At 40.0% G+C, this 17,649-nt stretch overlaps 1 protein-coding gene across 1 annotated transcript; it reads right to left on the bottom strand.

The window, feature by feature from the left end:
- Positions 1 to 202: 202 nt before the first annotated feature.
- Positions 203 to 17,105, bottom strand: LOC118556344 (actin-binding LIM protein 1-like). The gene is made up of 9 exons (XM_036133246.1): positions 16,763 to 17,105; positions 9,429 to 9,572; positions 6,653 to 6,836; positions 6,461 to 6,567; positions 3,224 to 3,350; positions 2,990 to 3,083; positions 761 to 848; positions 586 to 644; positions 203 to 393 (listed from the first exon to the last, which is right to left on the bottom strand). The coding sequence occupies exons 1-9, from the start codon at positions 17,016 to 17,018 to the stop codon at positions 286 to 288; spliced, it is 1,167 nt and encodes a 388-aa protein (XP_035989139.1). The 5' UTR covers positions 17,019 to 17,105; the 3' UTR covers positions 203 to 285.
- Between the last annotated feature and the right edge of the window lie 544 nt (positions 17,106 to 17,649).

Here is a 17,649-nt window from a genome sequence, read left to right as displayed (position 1 = left end):
TTGACTTGAGAATTTCGTCCCATTTGTTAAAAAGGGACATTGAAGGGAAATTTAAAAACACATTACTTTCTGGTGTACAGGATTTATTAAATGTGTTTGCACCAGAAAATAGTTTTTTTTTAAATTTCCCTTCAATGTCCCTTTAGGGGCTTCGTAATTTTTTGTTGGTTGATCACATAAAATCCTAATAATATTCAGCAATCTGTGGTCCTGAGGTGACTAATGAGTGTAAATGATGAGTGAATGCTATTGAAGCACACTGTGTTTTATTATATCACTCATTTATTATTGGGTCATCAGTGCAGAAAGGAAAACAGGCCTGCACACAATATTGACCTTTAGTTCATGAGGGGGGAAAAGGAAATCAAGACAGGGAGTCTTTGTTCTGCTGACCTGGGAAGAAAACGCAAAGAAGTGACGTTGAGCTAAGACTCTACATCATGGTGCATGAAGCCTGAGAGATTCCATGTAGGAACCGTCTAAAAGTTGCTGATCGTTAAACCAAGGTGTCATCCTGTTTCTGAGTCTTTCAAATATGCAAACCAGGTAAATGCGACGCTTTGGAAAGATCAAGAGAGGTCTTACTCTGCAGCTCTCCTCTGCTCTGCCGTTGTCTTTGCAGTTTGGGTGCCAGATCGTTGAACCTGTGAACACGTGGACAGTTAGCTGCACCGGTTGTATTTAAGGAACTAAACAGGCAATTATCCAAATCCCAGAATGGCAACCTCGTTAAAGGCAGTTAGAAAGTTCCCACACTGACCTTGAACGTACATTTCCTCTCCCTCTGTGAACATTTTACCACATCGGCTGCATCTCGCACAACCTGGGTGGAAGTGTCTTTCACCAGCCTAGAAACAGAGAAGACTAGAATTTAAAATTCTTCTTCTAACGTATAAAGCCCTTAATAATCAAGCTCCATCATATATCAGAGCTCTGATTACCCCGTATGTTCCTAACAGAGCACTTCGCTCTCAGACTGCAGGTCTGCTGGTGGTTCCTAGAGTCTCTAAAAGTAGAATGGGAGGCAGATCCTTTAGCTATCAGGCTCCTCTCCTGTGGAACCAACTCCCAGTTTTGGTCCGTGAGGCAGACACCCCGTCTACTTTTAAGACTAATCTTAAAACTTTCCTTTGTGACAAAGCTTCTAGTCAGAGTGGCTCATGTTACCCTGAGCTACCTCTATAGTTATGCTGCTATAGGCTTAGGCTACTGGAGGACATCAGGGTCTATTTCTCTCACTCTGCTGAGTTCTCCTACTGCTCTCTAATCTGCATTGTTTGTTGTTATTTCAGCTTTCAACTTTTTGTTCTCTGTCATTTTTCTCTCATAGAAGGTACACCTGGTCTGGCGTTCTGTTAGCTGTGACATCATCAGGGGAGGCAGATCATCATCTATTACCATCTCACATAGACAGTACTCCTGGGTCAATGTGAGCTTCTGTGCTTTCTGTGTCTCTGCTCTGTCTTCTCTAACATAGAAAGTACTCCTGGGTCAATGGAGCTCTGAGCTTTCTGTGTCTCTGCTCTGTCTTCTCTAAGCCCCAGTGGGTGGAGGCAGATGAGCGTTCACACTGAGGCCTGGTTTCTGGTTCTGCTGGAGGTTCCCCTCCCTGTTAAAGGGGAGTTTTCCTCTCCACTGTCGCTTCATGCATGCTCAGTATGAGGATTGCTGCAAAGCCATCAACAATGCAGACGACTGTCCCACTGTGGCTCTACGCTCTTCAGGAGGAGTGAATGCTGCTTGTCATGATGTTTTATATTGACTAATCTGTATTACCTGATTGAATTTGACTTTGGAAGAGACTTGAGATGACATGTTTTGTGAATTGGCGCTATATAAATAAAACTGAATTTAACTGAATTAAAGAGAAGAGGCGCGCCATGGGGCAGCAGACAGCCTGAAAACACGTCCTCTGAAATGCAGGCTTTAAAAACCAAAAACGCAGATACAGCTGACGGAGGAGATTCTGCTTGTGAAGAAAAAAAAAACTGCTGAAAGCCTAAATCGTCAATAATTGACAGTAATCGATCCTCATTTTCCATCCACTTTGTGTAAAAAAGTCAAAACCGCAGCATGATACGGCCCGCCATCATGCTTGATAATCAATACTTTGTTTTTGGGTTTGAAAGCCTCATCCTGACTCATCCATCTGTCCGTCATCTGACTGGGACACCTTGACAGGTGGTGACACCTCTGAATAACCTGTGCTAACAGAATTAGGGAACCCTGGAGCCGTTCATAAATGTCTCCAGAAAACATTCCCAATTGTGGAAAGCTACAGTTCTCCATCTTAGAGCTTCCTTGCGCTCCCTGGGCGTCCCTTTGTTTGTATTTGATTGGTTTTTCAGATTTGTTGATGTTGAACAATTCTTTTAATATTAAAAATAAATGGTTTGAAATAAATCCTTAAAAATGAATATGATAATTGTCCCCTTGATAAAAACGTAAACGTCTGAGGCAAATGTACTGTTGGGCATTTTGTAGGAGGTGTGGCATTTTTATTATGTATCATGTCTGCTTCTAATGAGGCATTGATATTATCCATTGCAGCTGCTTTTAGACTTAGACTTAGACAACCTTATTTGTCATTTTGTATGCACAGAGTGCGTACAGAACGAAATTTCGTTGCATACAGCTTGTAAATTGCAGTAAAATTAAATTACAGTATAAGGTGCAGCAGTGATTAAAAAGTAAACAATTTAAATGTAGACAATGCAGGACAAGTCACAGTGTAGAGGTGAGTATTTTTTAAAACCATTTGTATGTGCAGAATTGATTGTGCCAAAGGGCATTTGTGCAAGAATACAGCTTGTAATTTACAGTAGATTTAAAATACAGTATAAGGTGCAGCACTGAATTTAAAAGTAAAACAATTGAAATGTAAACAATGCAGGAGAAAGCCAAAACTGCCACTGTTCATGTGCAGTGGAGAATATTTTAGAAATGCAAGACTATCACTAAAATGTGTCATAACTGAGACTCTTCTTACCTCAAGGACTTTTCCTGTAATAAACCGTTGACACGCTTCACATCTGACCCCAAACTGAGTCTGGTAGTCCCTCTCACAGTAAGGAACGCCATCTCTGAAAGACGTACATGTGAGTTTATTCTTTATATTAAGTTCAATTTTGCTTTTAGAAAATCCCAGTGTGATTTGTTCATTTACTGGCATAAAACCAGCTGAATAAGGGCCAACAGCTGAGAAAGACGACTATGTACTTACTTGTTGATGTACTCCCGGCTCAGGATCCTGCGGCAGGCTTTACATTTGAAGCAACCGATGTGCCACTGACCTCCTAGGGCCAACAGGGCCTGGCCGTTTTTGATATCTCTGCCACATCCGGAACAGTCTGGAAAACGAAAACATGCCTGCATTCATGTCTGGATCTAAACTGCAGGAATCTATCCTGAAATGGAATTAAAGCTCTTAGATCAGATCCTTTTAATTACGGCCTTCTTGGATCTGAACCGCACTTTGTTCTTTTCCAAAGGAAACCCGTGCACTTTGAGCCGTGTAGTCTTGACAAAAGTTATTGTGCCCAATTTGACTTCGTACCTTAACAAAAAGCATCCCACAGCATAATGCTGCCACCTCCATGCTTCATAGTGGATAGGATGTTTCCAGAGAGCACACATTTTTGTTAAATTTCCTTCTATCACATGTTATCTTTGCAAAATGCAGATGTCTGGGTAAGCCTGCAGCTGTGCCAACATGAACAGAGCTCAAACAAGGTGTTCAAAGTTTGGAATACAATGCAAACCCAGTTTAAACTTTAAACTAGCTAAACTTCAGAGTTACTTACAGAACAGCTGTATTTATACTGAGATTAAAGTACACACAGATTAACCCTTTTTATGAAAGAAAAGTTTGCGTTTGGCTTAATTTTGGGTTATGAGAGTATAGGGGACTTAATTTTGCTTTACAATAGTTTATAACTTTCTGTTGATCATATGGTCATATTGTATCTCAGTAAAATGCACTGCAATATGTGGTTAGAACTTGACATAAAGTTTATGAAAGCTTGATAAACACTATATAGGTGCTGGTAATGATAGAATATCATGAAAAAGTCGATTTCTTTTCAGTAACTCCATTCTACAACTGTAAATTATATCCATTCATTACACACAGACTGATGTATTCTAAGCTTTTAACTTTGATGATCATAACTGACAACTAATGAAAACCCCAAATTCAGTATCTCAGAAAATTAGAATATTACTTAAGACCAAAGCAAAAAAAAAAGTATTTCCAGAAATGTTGGCCAATTTAATAGTATGAACATGAAAAGTCTGAGCATGTGCAGCACTCAGTACTTAGCCGGTTCTCCTTTTCCTGGATCACTGCAACCATGCGGCGTGGCACGTCTCCATCAGTCTGTGGCGCTGCTCAGGTGTGATGAGAGCCCAGGTAGCTCTGATGGAGGCCTTCAGCTCTTCTGCATCGTCAGATCTGGCGTATCTCATCTTCCTCTTCTCAATAGTCCATAGATTATCTGTGGGGTTAAGGTCAGGAGAGTGTGCTGGCCCTTTAAGAACAGGTGTACCTTGGTCCTTAGACCAGGTCCTGGGAGCTTTGGTGCTGTGTGCAGGTGCCAAGTCCTGTTAGAAATGAAATCTGCATCTCCATAAAGTTGGTCAGCAGGAAGCATGAAGGGCTCTAAAACACAGTAGACCAGGGGTGTCAAACTCATTTTGGTTTAGGGGCCGCATTCAGCTTAATCTGATCTCAAGAGGGCCACACGAGTAAACTCATTGCAAGATTAAATAGAACTAATAAAAGTGGACTTGTTGATTTTCATATTAAGTTAATTTCACTTTTACACAATATATTTTGAATAATCTCAGAGTTTTTAAGAAAAGTATGTACAATTTCAACAATACTTTTACTCAGTTAAACATTTACTTGTGCATTATGCATAAGAACTGATCACAGTGATTGTACATTGTTGAAAAACATTTATTCACATTTTTTGGAACTTGTCCTGCATGACAAAATACATCAAACAGATAAAAATTAAGAAATGATTTGAATTTTTCCACACCTGAAGCTTAATCTGCTAATTAAAACACAGCGCCTCTCGTGGACAATATAGGAACTGCATATTTTCAATTAAACAAAGTACATGTTTTTTTCAATAATTGTTTTATCATTCTCTTCCTTTTATCTTGTCCACTTGTGAAAGTCAAATCTGATGAGCTCTTTGTGGCATCTTATTGCCACATTGCCAGACAGGACACTGGGGAAAAAAAAAAAAAAAAAAAAAAATTATTTTATAATGATAATGCATTTAGCCACAGGGCCGGACTAAATTGTTCGGCGGGCCGGATCCGGCCCGCGGGCCGTATGTTTGACACCCCTGCAGTAGACCAACACCAGCAGGTGACACGGCACCTGAACCATCACTGACTGTGGAAATTTTCCACTGGACCTGAAGCAACGTGGGTTCTGTGCCTCTCCTCTCCTCCTCCAGACTCTGGGACCTTAATTTCAAAAGGAAACAAATTTACTTCCATCAGAGCACAGAACCGTGGACGACTCAGCAGCATCCAGTACTTTCTGTCTTTAGCGAGACGTTTCTGACGCCGTCTCTTGTTCCAGAGTGGATTCTGGAAGTTCTGGAAGCTCTGATCCAGCTGCAGTCCACTCTCTGTGAATCTCCCCACATTTCTGAGTGGGTTTGGTTTCAAATCCTCTCCAGGGTGCGGTCATCCCTGTTGCTTGGACACATTTTTCTACCACATCTTTTCCTTCTCCTCTATTAATGTGCTTAGACTCAGTGCTCTGTGAACAGCCAGCCTCTTCAGCAATGACCTTTCGTCCTCGTCTTCTGGACAACTGTCCAGTCAGCAGTCTTCTCCATGGAGGCATTTGCAGATGTTAATTAACAAATTTTCTGAGATACTGAATTTGAGGTTTTCGTTAGTTGTCAGTTAAAATCATCATTATTAAAAGAAATAAACACTTGAAATATATCAGTCTCTGTGTAATGTCTGAAAATAATATACAAGTTTCACTTTTTGAACGGAATTAGTAAAAGAAATGTACCTTTTCATGGTATTCTAATTCTAGACCAGCACCTGTGTATAATCTATCCTGACCGACTCGCATAGCGTATTCTGCTTTAACAGTCGATTTTCAACATCTCCAAGTCTCTCGTGATAATGCAACATGGAATATTTGCACAAAAATGTGAGGTCATGTGACACTTGCAGAAATTATCAAGCTCTTTTGAGGATGTTCCCTGTGAGATGTGGTGCTGTCCTGAGTCAGGAGCACAAGAGTGAAAGAGGTAAAATAAACCAACAGATGGCTCAGAAAGCAAAGTTGGCCAGCGTCCAGCACACAAGCCACAGTCTGTGTCCTGGCTAAGAGTCTAAAGGATCACAGTTCATGATTAATTTATAGATATTTCATATGACATCCCTTGGAAAGGAAACTCAGTATGGAGGTACTCACTATTGGGATGACGGATCTGATTAGAAGGAGACACAGGTTCAGTACAGCGCTGACAGAGGCAGTCTTTTCCCCTGAAGGTTACGAAGTCCCCTGCAGGGAAGGGCCGTCTGAGAAGCAGACAAAATAAACAAAAGATAAGTAAAAAAAAAACTCTTTCTCTAAACCTAAAGCTGACAGAATATGTTTTATTACCTGCACACGGTGCACACGAAGCAGGCTGGATGGTAGGACTTCCCCAGGACAGTGACCACCTCCCCCTCCACGAAGTCCCCACAGCTGGTGCAGGGCGTGCCGTGAAGGCGCTGGAAGTCCACCGGGCAGAGGCAGTCGCCGCTCCTCATGAAGAAGCCGCTCTGAGCCAAGTCGCAGCCACACACTAGACAAAACCACACATTCAAGCGCAAACAAAAAGACATCTTGAGAAAAAAAAAAACTGAATGCACAAAGTTCTGCATCTACGTTTTTTTACAAATTGTAAATGGCTTGAATTTGTTCAGCGCTTTTATCAAGTCCTGAGGCCCCCAAAGAGCTTTACAATACATTCATTCATTCGCACGCTGGTTTCAAGACAAACTACCTAGCTCCTGTTCCACTGAATCAAACAAGCCTGGTGGTTTTTAGAAACAAGTATAGTCAGACGCCTTAAACTTGATAACAGGCTGAGGAGACAATTCAGACACATTGTTCAGGGGTGACACAACCAAAAGTTGGATTGTTGGCCAACTTTCAGCCCTGAAAAGAACCCTGCAATAAATCTGCTTATCTTGTTGAAATTTCTTTTTGTCACTAATGTCGTTCAAAGTGATCAGAAAGGAAACAAGGAAAAAGAGAAGCAGGGTAAGAAATACAGCAAAGGTGAAAAGTTGGGAATCAAACCAGGATGGCTGCAGGAAGAATGATGTAAGGGGTCCCTGCACTACCGCCACATCATACAGACCATGAAGCTAGTTTTAAAATATCTTTTTAAGTTTGTCCGTAGGCTGATTATGGTTTGGACCTCCACCATAACATAATGAAAAATTTGTTTCAAGAGAGAAACTATTTAAAATGAGTGTCAGTGTTTAAAAATAATCTGATGTTATTTGCATTTCATAAACCCTTCTTTGAATCACTGAACAGCTTTTTGCACGTTTCCGCTGGTATTCAGAAGATTTGAAGGCCTCTTTGCCACCACTGCCTTAATCTTTAGCTCTATTTTCTATTAGAGTCAAGTCGGGATCGGTTGGACTCTTTCAAAATATTAATATTACTTAACAATGTTAGTCGGGGGTGAATCATTTTGGACTTAACTGTATCTGTAAATATGTTGAATGTCCACAAACATTGAACGTTGAGAGACATTTAGATGTTTCCTGTCTCTCAGTGGGGGACAAATAAAGGCTTTGAAAATGCTCTTATATTTTCCTGACTCATATATATAATTCAAACCATGCAGCTAAACCTGAAAACAATACTGTGCATGGATGCCTGTTGTGTTACCTTCAGATAGTGGCAGAGGGAAAATCGTACAGAGAAGTAAACAAAATGCTTGCTTCTGCTAGCAGCTAATGGTTAGCGGCCATTTTTTGCTACTTTCAAGCTGTGCAATTTTGCAGGGAATAGTGATGTTAGTGATGTGATAAAAAAAGAAGGAAAAATAAGAAGTTTGGTCCAAAACTGGGGTATTTTAAAAACTAATTTTTTAACACATTTAGCTAGCAGCTAGCCACCAGCTAACCTAAGCTAGCCAACAGCTAGCCTAAGCTAGCTAGCAACACAGCTGTTCATCGGATTTTGGCTTGTAATTAGCTACATAATGTCAGTTTATTGAACTTGAAAGCAAATCAGACAACTGATTTATTACTGTACTCTATATACACACAAGTAAAGGGGACATTGAAAGAAAATAACTCATTTATCTAAGAAAGCCCTCAGAAGTAAGCTCGGGTTTCACAGCTTGAAGACATGTCTTTTATTAGGCTGTTGTCACCATTTAGGACTTCATTCATACATCTGAGAATTTATGTAATGACATCTGAATCAGTGAAAAGAAAGGTGTTAAATTAGTCTGACGCAAATGATGAATCTGATTAGGCTGTCAGAAACTCTGAATTGACGGACTATTTTTGTAACCTTTATAAATCTATGTGAGTCCGTTAGCTAAGTGACAGGTCACTGACAGGACTCGACTTGTTGGGAGACATTTGATCCGGACAAACCCCGCTCTGTCCCTCTGAGCCGGCTGCAACAGAATGCGCCGAGATGCCAAAAACAGATTTACACCGCTCTATTCTGGTTCCCACTGAGACTCACTCACAGAGACAAACACTCGGATTTAATTAATTTCCTTCTCAACGTCACAGACAGCATTTCTACAATATTAATTTACAAAAACATGGAGCAGAAATATAGCTTGTCATGTGACGGTCGTCTGATCTTAAGCATTTAAACCCACATTTCTACACATTTTTGAGTCATTCCCTCACGAGTCTTGCTTCTCCTGAAAGTGTCTTTGTTTTCTCCGGCTCTGAACAGCACAGTGACAAGAGAGAGCAACAACATGAGCAGCTTGTCAGGACTGATTAGTCGAGACAAAGGCTTGCTGGGGGAAATATGTCCGCTATGGAGCCAGATAGCTCTGCTGACTGCAAACCGGGGAGGAGCTCACAACAGCCCATTCTAGATTTCTGTAATACATTCAGTACCATGAGGCCTGATGACAATCCACCATGGTTGTATTTTACTGAAGAAATGAAGGTTAAATAGCAATCTAAAAGGTTTAGGGTTTCCTAGCTCAGTAGAGCCAACACAACAATGCACCAGGACTGAAATAGCCACAGTTATTTGGTGCAAGGGTTGGGAAACGTTTGTGATTTTGTAACACCAGCGTTTCTTACTCTGACTGAACAGTACCAGGGGACGATTTTTAGGCCTTCAATGGGAGCAGACGCGTTATCTAGATGTGATTCTGCCTTCTGGCTTGACTCACCCTTGCATGTGAAACACCTTATGTGGAAGTAGCTGCTCTGCACTCGCAGCGCCTCTCCTTTGCACAACGCTCCACATCTGAAGCACTGGATGGGCTGTTTTCCTGCCGGAGGACCAGGCTGGCAGCTGTCTGGGGCATGCAGCACTGCAGGGACAGAGGGCACGAAGGAATCAGTGACGTGTTGAACAGCACATCGTCTCCATGGCTTATTTAGGAGTAAAAAAAACTGTCAAGCTTTACATGATCTGTCTCCTCTGCTAATAAAACAAAGATCCACTAATAAACTCTGTGCAAATCGTCTGAAACTATGAATCAAACGCAGACCGTGTTTTACATAGGTCCAGGATGGTTTGAGAAGTTTTTTTTCATTAATAAATTAAACAATTATTTGAAAACTGCATTTTTAAAATTTATTTTTTTATTTATTTATAATTTATTTATAATTTACTGGAAAAAGATTCAGTACACCTCCGTAAAAATCTAAATTCTGCTTTTTATTTACTTATTTAAATTACTTTGAACATATATTGTGTTATGGAAACTATTTCTCTTTTTACAGATTCTCCTTTGCTTTTTTTTTCTTTCCGCAATAAGATTTTTGATCATCAAAATTTTGTTTACTTCAGACAAAGATAACCTGTTTCATGCTTCTGGTAATGTTTACCTAAACTCCTGAGAGTCCTCTGGGCAGAAACATTCAATTGTGTTTACTGTAATTTGAAACCAGCACAAAGTGGATAGAATAAAACTAAATGAAAAACTAAACTCTAATTGGGTCTAATGGTGCAGAAACCATTTCCGGGTCTCATCGGACTTGAAAACGGTTTCTTCTGGGGTCAAAGTATATTTTTCCAAAGCCGTTTGCATGTTTTATCAGTAGTATCCATCTGATGATTTCTTAATTTAAACCATCTTACCTTCTGTCCTGAATTTACTTAAAGCTCAAGTTAATAAATTTGATCTAAGTGAAGTCTATCTGCTAAAATACACTATTTTGGGGGCTAAACAATGACAGTCAGTGGACAGAAAGAAAAGCTGCCCATGGACAACCAGCAGTTAACCTCTGCTTTTTAAACCAAGGAGTTCATCCTAAATGGGCTTTTGATTGTCCAACTAGTCTAATCTTCTTTCATTTGAGAATAATACAGGTTGTTGTGTTGCAGGAATCTTGTTTTTCCTTCGTCCTGATCTCTAACTGTAGGATTGGATGTACTTTAATGGCCACATGGCTTTGTTTTTGCTCTGATAAATAAATCCCATCAACTGAAGGACATGTGTTGTCCTTCTTAACTATATTTAGTGAATTCAGGTTGTAGTTCAGTGGCACAGTTGGTAGCACTGTTGCGTTGCAGCAAAAAAGTCCTGGGTTTAAATCCTCCCTTTCTTTGTGGAGTTTGCATGTTCTCCCTGTGCATTCATGGCTTCTCTCTGGGTATTCTGGCCTCCTCCATTTGTCCAAAATCACGACTGTTTGGCTAATTGGTTTCTCCAAATTGCCCTTAGGTGTGAGTGTGAATGCTTGTTAGATATGCACCAGGCCGCCCACAGCCCTGCATGGACAAGCGGGTACAGATAATGGATTGATGGAGGCCGTAGACACATTGGAGGTCAGAGCCAGGCAAAAACAAGACGTCTGCACAAGTAAGCTCAACAGTTTTTATTGTTAAATGACAAAAACAACCTCCGAACTGGTTCTTTTTTTCTATCATTAGGAGAAAATCTATTTGAAATAATTTTTTTCATTAACTAAACAACCAGACAGAGAGAAGTTTTAAGCCTGATGCTAAGAAAAGATTCATTAATTTATAATTTAAAAATGTGTGCATACCCTCTGATGGTTAAATAGTAAGAATACAGCATCATCCACATATAATGGCAACTCCAAGTAAATATAAAACTATAACAATAGATAAAAGCATATAAAAAACTCAACCTTTAATTTGAATACATTAATTCAGTGGATGATATAGCCAACATTAATTAATAAATAAATATTTTAGAAACAATTCAATTGCGTATGAATGTAAAGTGATATTTATTGTAATTTTCATCAACATAAGCATATTGAAGTGAATTAAATTACAAAGCAACAATTGACACACCTTTTCGCCCCATTTCTATTAAATACATGTAACCCAAGTATTTTTTAGTTGATACCTTACTTTTTAAACTAAACATCCTGTTCAGGAGCCTTTTTATTGGTAATCTATGATTCCCTGTTTCCCCGTATAATAAAGATAATGTCCTACATGGGACAATTTCCCACTCTTCAAAATGGGTAAGGCAGGAGAACATGTGTGTTGGTCTTCATCAGTCAGGAAGTTACGGCCCTAAACCTGATCCTGTCTGCAGTCAGAACAAATATAAAAGCGCCGCCGCTGTTTGTAGGAATATATGTAACAGCCTGCTTCACTTAGCTTCATTGTAAATCCCTCATGAATTTCATTTCTCAGTTTTAATACATGAATACTTGGAAAAAACATTACCCAATCCTTGAAGAGCAATCATCTGCCTGCATTCAGGCATCGCTTTATCCTTTTTTTCCACATGAACAGCACACATGGCTGTAAAGAACGTTGTTTAGGATTAAAAAGAAGCACTAATTCTTCCTGTCTTTATCTCTATCGTGCTCACATAGCAGCAGAACCAGAGGAGGCCTCCATGATCTAATCAGCCCACTTTGGAACGTCCTTGGTGTGATTAGTGCTCGCTTACAGACAAAGAAGACAAGGAAGCTTTATCGTTTCATTTTTCACTCATTCACACACGTCGCTAATGTTGTTTTGAAACAAATGCAAACCCACTTCTTGCACAATGCAGACAAGTTTCCAGACGGAGTCGACTCAGCTTACAACGCTGAATTTGGTGCGTGACCTCTGCTCTGCAACAAGGACAGGCTTGTTGGCATGGTAACAAGCATGCGGCACGAGCTGCTTCAAAGTTTTAATAACAAACGTTTGCAGCGACAGAGGGTTCAAGTTTAAAAGTCGTGCTTTCTGCTACAACAGCAGTTCCTGACTTTTCGCTGTAAAACTGAGAAGGACACTGTGAACATTTGGGTCGGTGTTGAAGACCTGATCTGGTGTCAGGTATTAACAAATGTTCGATTTAGAATGACGGCAAGTGGAGAGAAACCTGAGAGGCTAATCACTCAGCCTGTTATCCTCAGCTATAAACATCCGCCTGTTCAGGACTGACGGCGTCTCTACTTTATATATTTGCCCAGTTTTATGTTTTGAGGACAGGTGTGCGTAAAAGTATTCACACCACTTTGATCCTTTCACGTTTTGTCACGTTAAAACCGCAGCCTCCGATGGATTTTAACAGGATTTTAATTTTAGGCCATGTCTAATTGTGAAGGGGAAGGAAAATGGATTTTAAACTCTGAAAAATGGGCCTTGCATTTATCTTCACCCCATTTACTGTGTTACCCATAAATAATCAATTATAAACTTAAAACAGAACCGGTTTCTCTTTGGAGACCAGCTAAAGCTCGGTCAGATTGGGCGAAGAGCTCCTGTAAACATCAGATTTCAAGTGTTGCCTCATATTCTGACTTACATCTGGACTTTGACTAGGCCATTCTAACAGGTTTTCTTGCAGGGTTGCCCTCGTGTAGCTCCATCCATTCTTTAAATGAAATCAGAGCAGCTTCCCTATCCTGGCTGAAGAAAATTATCCCCACAGCATGACGCTGCCACTGCCATGTTTGACTATTGGGATAGTATGTTTAGGAAGGTGTACAGTATCAGTTTTATGGTTCATAGGGTACGCACGTAGACCAGTTTTGGCCTCATTTGATGACATCTTCCATATGTTTGCTGAGAATCTGACAAAACTAGAAAACTGCATTTTTTGTCCTTTTGATAATTGCTTTCCTTTCATGGTTCTTACATAGAGGAAGTTTTTGCAAAAGCCTCTTTGAGCTGTATGTCAAGCCGGTGTGGACAATAAATGAAGACATTTTTCTTTTAGCATGACGGTAATGTTTGTTTCTGTTTTTTTTTTTCATATTTAAGAATAAAATGACTGGCTGGGCTTAAAATTTCAATGCTCAACAGGTGCCTCCAATTGGTCAGGCGATATTTAACCAGAAATTAGTTAATGTTTCAGTTTCAAGCATCCAGCATGCTGAGGTGAGTGACTCTTCCTCAGTGCAGACTGCATGAGATTTAAGCTGCTTCCTAGTAGAGTCTGATATCTTGCCATGTATGCTGACGTATTAGAAACACATGCAGCATGGGGACTTTGTTCTATCTCAAGTTCTGTCCAAAAATTGTAAGTATTTGTGCTCCTGGTTTGAATTGCGCCTTTGTGTTGGGATGAGTATGTGGGATTCAGCGTTCAAACACACCAAGATACGTTATTTCTGCTGTACTTATGTATTTTAGAGCAAATGAGCATCTAATGATGGGATTCCAACACTCTCAAAGTGGCCCCAAGTGGTCCGAGTGTTATGAGCAGAATTAATTAGAAGCGAAGTCCAAGCTAACGTTTTCATTTTCTAACATCCAGCGTGATGAGGCGATTGAAGCATCTGATTAAATTATATTTTTTTTATCCAGTCTTTGGTGCAAATATTGTCCATATATCACAGCGCAGTAGTGGTTCAGATCTGTAGCTGGCATGGTGTGTTGGCTGAGGCCCTCATATCACGACTTATTCAACATATCCAACTAAATCTGTGGCTTCGCCTGGTGATCGAATGGTGTAAGCTGCAGGTTTAAATGCATGGTCAGGCGTTGCTGGAGAGATGTTTTCCTATGAGGTCATGTTTTCATACGGCGTTAAAACAAAAAGCAGACAGGAAATACGGTATTATCAGAGTAAAATCAGAATCAAGTGACAGATTTGATGACTTGAGACTTGACTTGGTTACATTAGAAAAGACTTGCAACTCGATTTTGACTTGAATACTAATGACTTGGACATGAGCGATTTTTACTTGAAATAACTTGATGCAAAATAATATTTAAGATAAAATACATTGATCCGAATCTTCTGCTTCCTAATTTCATTAAAGTTTCAGAGATAGCTCGTTATGAGTTGTTAATGACTTGAAATTTAAGTCTTAGGACTTGGACTTGACTCTAGACTTGGGAAGTAAGGGCTTGGTCCCACGTCTGGGAATTATTACTAGCTTTTGTACTTCCATCAAATTTCCATCGGTGTGGCTGATGGTTAGCAATTACAAGATGTGGTAAAGATAGTTTGCAGTGAAATGAGACAGACTATAGGCGATGGTTGGAGCTCTATTTTAATGAAAAAAGATCCTATATGGCAGCAGTTGTTTGTTTAAACAGAAACTGTTCCGAGTTCATGTTAAAACATACAAATGCTGGATTTCAGGGGGTTAACAGAGGCGTGGAAATTACTTTTCAACAATAACGCTACTTATTGCCATCATTTCCCTCAGATTAAACTGTCACCAACACACAACAAGACGTTTGTATGGTTCGTCATCGCTTAAAATGATCAAACAGACGTTCAGCACAACACGCAGTCAGAGAAAAACTCCTGCTGTTGTTGCACCTTTACCCACTTGGTGCAGATCTCATCCCTGGAAGTTAGTTTTTTAGGACGTTCACAGTTTAGATGGAAGAATCTTGACGGAAGGATTTACAAATATGGTATAAATTGTGTCAAGTTGTTGATATAATCCACAAAAACAGCAACAACTCATTCAATTTCCTGATAATTAACAGCTACTTTCTGTATGAAAGGCACACAGAAACCAAAACAAGTCATAAACTGTATTTTTTTTCTGAAATATAAAGCAAATTAAAGACTAAGAATGAAGAGAGGATGTAACATTAATTTGTCACATTTCTTCAAAAACCAGCCCTACTGGGGTGAATTAAGAACCCTGAAGGCATGAATAAGTGCAAACGATTTAAAGATAAACCGTTTCAGAGAAGAGTTGGGAGAGTTTACCTTTCTGTTTCATGACCGCTGGTCGTTTGTCTCTGCAGCAGAGCTCAGAGCTGCAGATCAGAGCGAGGAGACTGAAGCAACTGAGCGCCCCGCCGCTCCAGGAGAAAAGGGGGGGGGGGAGGTCTGAGGGGGTGTGTGGTCAGCTGCACCGCCGTTTATTTCTGTTGTCTGTCTGATCCATGACCTCATCCGTGCTGAAAAGGGAGGAAATCTCCCGGCATCTAGAAACATTTACCTGCCTTAATTGTAAAAAAACATCCCACTTGTTTTGATGTTGTCATATTAAATAAATTAGAATATTGTTGAAAAGTTCATTTATTTCAGTAGCTCAGTTCACAAAGTGAAGCACATTGTGGATTGATTACTTTTCAAGCCTTTAGTTCTGCTAATTGTTATTTTCTGCTTGCAGCTAATAAAACATTTGTGAATATCACAGACGATTAAAATTAAACATTTCAATACGTAAAAGTGAGCTTAATCACAAGCATGTCTGATAGAAACTTAAAGGTTGTTACTTTAAAAAGGTTTAACAAGCATCATCAGGATGGATATTCTTATTTACTGAACAGGAATTTATTTATTTTTTAATCTAAATTGGGTTTAAAATAGGTTTTCTAGAAAAGACACACTGCAAAAACAAAACTAAAAATAAGTCAAATCTTCTTGAAATCGGTGCATTTGTCCTTGATTTTAGCAGGTAAATAAGATGATTTGCCAATGGAATGAGATTTTTACACTTAAAGTAGGAACAACTCATCTCTATCATCTTGTTTCAAGTGCAGTATGTCTAATTATCTTATTTTAGGGCTGAAAATACTCACTCCATTGGCAGATCATCTTATTTACCTGTTAAAATCAAGGATAAATGCACCAATTTCAAGAAAATGTGACTTATTTTTAGTTCTGTTTTTGCAGTGCAAGTTTCTTGGGTTAGAGTCTTTTATTTAATTTATATTATTTTTGCTTAGATTCGATTTTTTTCCCCCTGTCAGTGATTACTTGTAGTGACAGAAGAGTGATGGCTTATCTGTGAAGGGAGCTAAAGATGAGGGTGATGGTAAGGAGGTCTTCCAGCCTCAAAGATAAATCAAAACATCAGAGGAAACCTGCAGTTATGGGAAGGGTCTGATTAACATTTCTACATTGACTATTGAGAGGGGTATCCATCATTTCTGATATGTTGTTTTTAATTAAATCTAAAATAAACATATATTTTTCCATTGTTTTATCTCCTTTTCTATGAAAAACACATTTTTTGGTTGGATAAAAAAAGAAGAAGAAGCCAGATCTACCCGGGTAATTAAGAATTTTGGGCTTTACTGAATGCTTCGATGCATTCATAGGGATAAAGTTAATTTTGTGATGACTCAGCGAGATCAGACGAGGAAACCTCTGGGTACCTGAGACCTCTGCAGGAATCCCGGCCAGCTTCTCACAGAGGATGTAGTCGTCCGGGTTGATGAAGGGCAGCTGCTCCATCATGCACTGTTTGGGGATGAGGTAGAGGACCTCGGCCAGCTGCCCGTCCTCGATGATGGACATGCGCCTCACGGAGTTCTTCCTCTTCACCCGGTCCAGGATCACCATGTCGCCGCTGTTGCCCGAGCCGCAGATCTTGCCCAGGCTGTTGAGGTTGAGGAGGTTGGACCTGTTCATTTTGGACCTGACTGCAGGGCGACTGTGGGTTTGAAGCCGGGCTGCTCTGCTGGTCACCAGCTTTTTAAGCTGCTCTCTGACTCTTTATCATTGTCAGCGTATGTGTGTGTGTGTGTGTGTGTGTGTGCTCCATCAGGACAAAGACTAACTCCTACCACAAGCCCCCTAAGCAGATTAGGTGAGGTATATTTAGGGTTTCTCTTCATGGCAAACGGAGGGTTTAAATTCTCCTGGAAGTCTGGCTCAGGTGACCTTCTCTCCTCCTTCTAGTCTCTTTGCTTCATAACTCTCATTATTTAACACAGCAAAGAAGTGAATGAGACACGTAAGAAAACTGAATTGGGCACAAAATTACTCGTGGGTTTAAAAATAGTCTCCAAAGCTGCGGTAGATGCCGATCGTTGGTTGGATTAGATCTAAATAAATGGACAGCTGGGCAGCCAGTAATTCATCTTCAGAACCAGGAAAATTCATTAACAGATACGGGTTTCTCTTTTTTTTCCAGCTTTGTGCAGAAAGCAGAACTTTAAAGCAAAGCGGAACCAGGAGCAGCAGAGGGATTAAGCTGGGGGGTTGAAGCATTGCTCAAGGGCAGTCAGGACTTTGATCAATTTAGACACTGTATAATTAA

This window comes from Fundulus heteroclitus, unplaced genomic scaffold, assembly GCF_011125445.2.
Source record: "Fundulus heteroclitus isolate FHET01 unplaced genomic scaffold, MU-UCD_Fhet_4.1 scaffold_596, whole genome shotgun sequence".
NCBI classification, from domain to species: domain Eukaryota; kingdom Metazoa; phylum Chordata; class Actinopteri; order Cyprinodontiformes; family Fundulidae; genus Fundulus; species Fundulus heteroclitus.
The sequence above is the reverse complement of the archived record's forward strand: the minus strand, read 5'-3'. Positions and strand labels throughout refer to the sequence as shown.

Excerpts from the sequence above, each read along its gene's own strand:
- LOC118556344 (XM_036133246.1), bottom strand. The coding sequence starts at position 17,018 with ATGAACAGGTCCAACCTCCTCAACCTCAACAGCCTGGGCAAGATCTGC. Across the intron at positions 849-2,989 it reads TTACAGGAAAAGTCCTTGAG|GCTGGTGAAAGACACTTCCA; the intron begins GTAAGAAGAGTC and ends CTCTGTTTCTAG. Across the intron at positions 394-585 it reads GAGCAGAGGAGAGCTGCAGA|GTCAGCAGAACAAAGACTCC; the intron begins GTAAGACCTCTC and ends TTTTCTTCCCAG.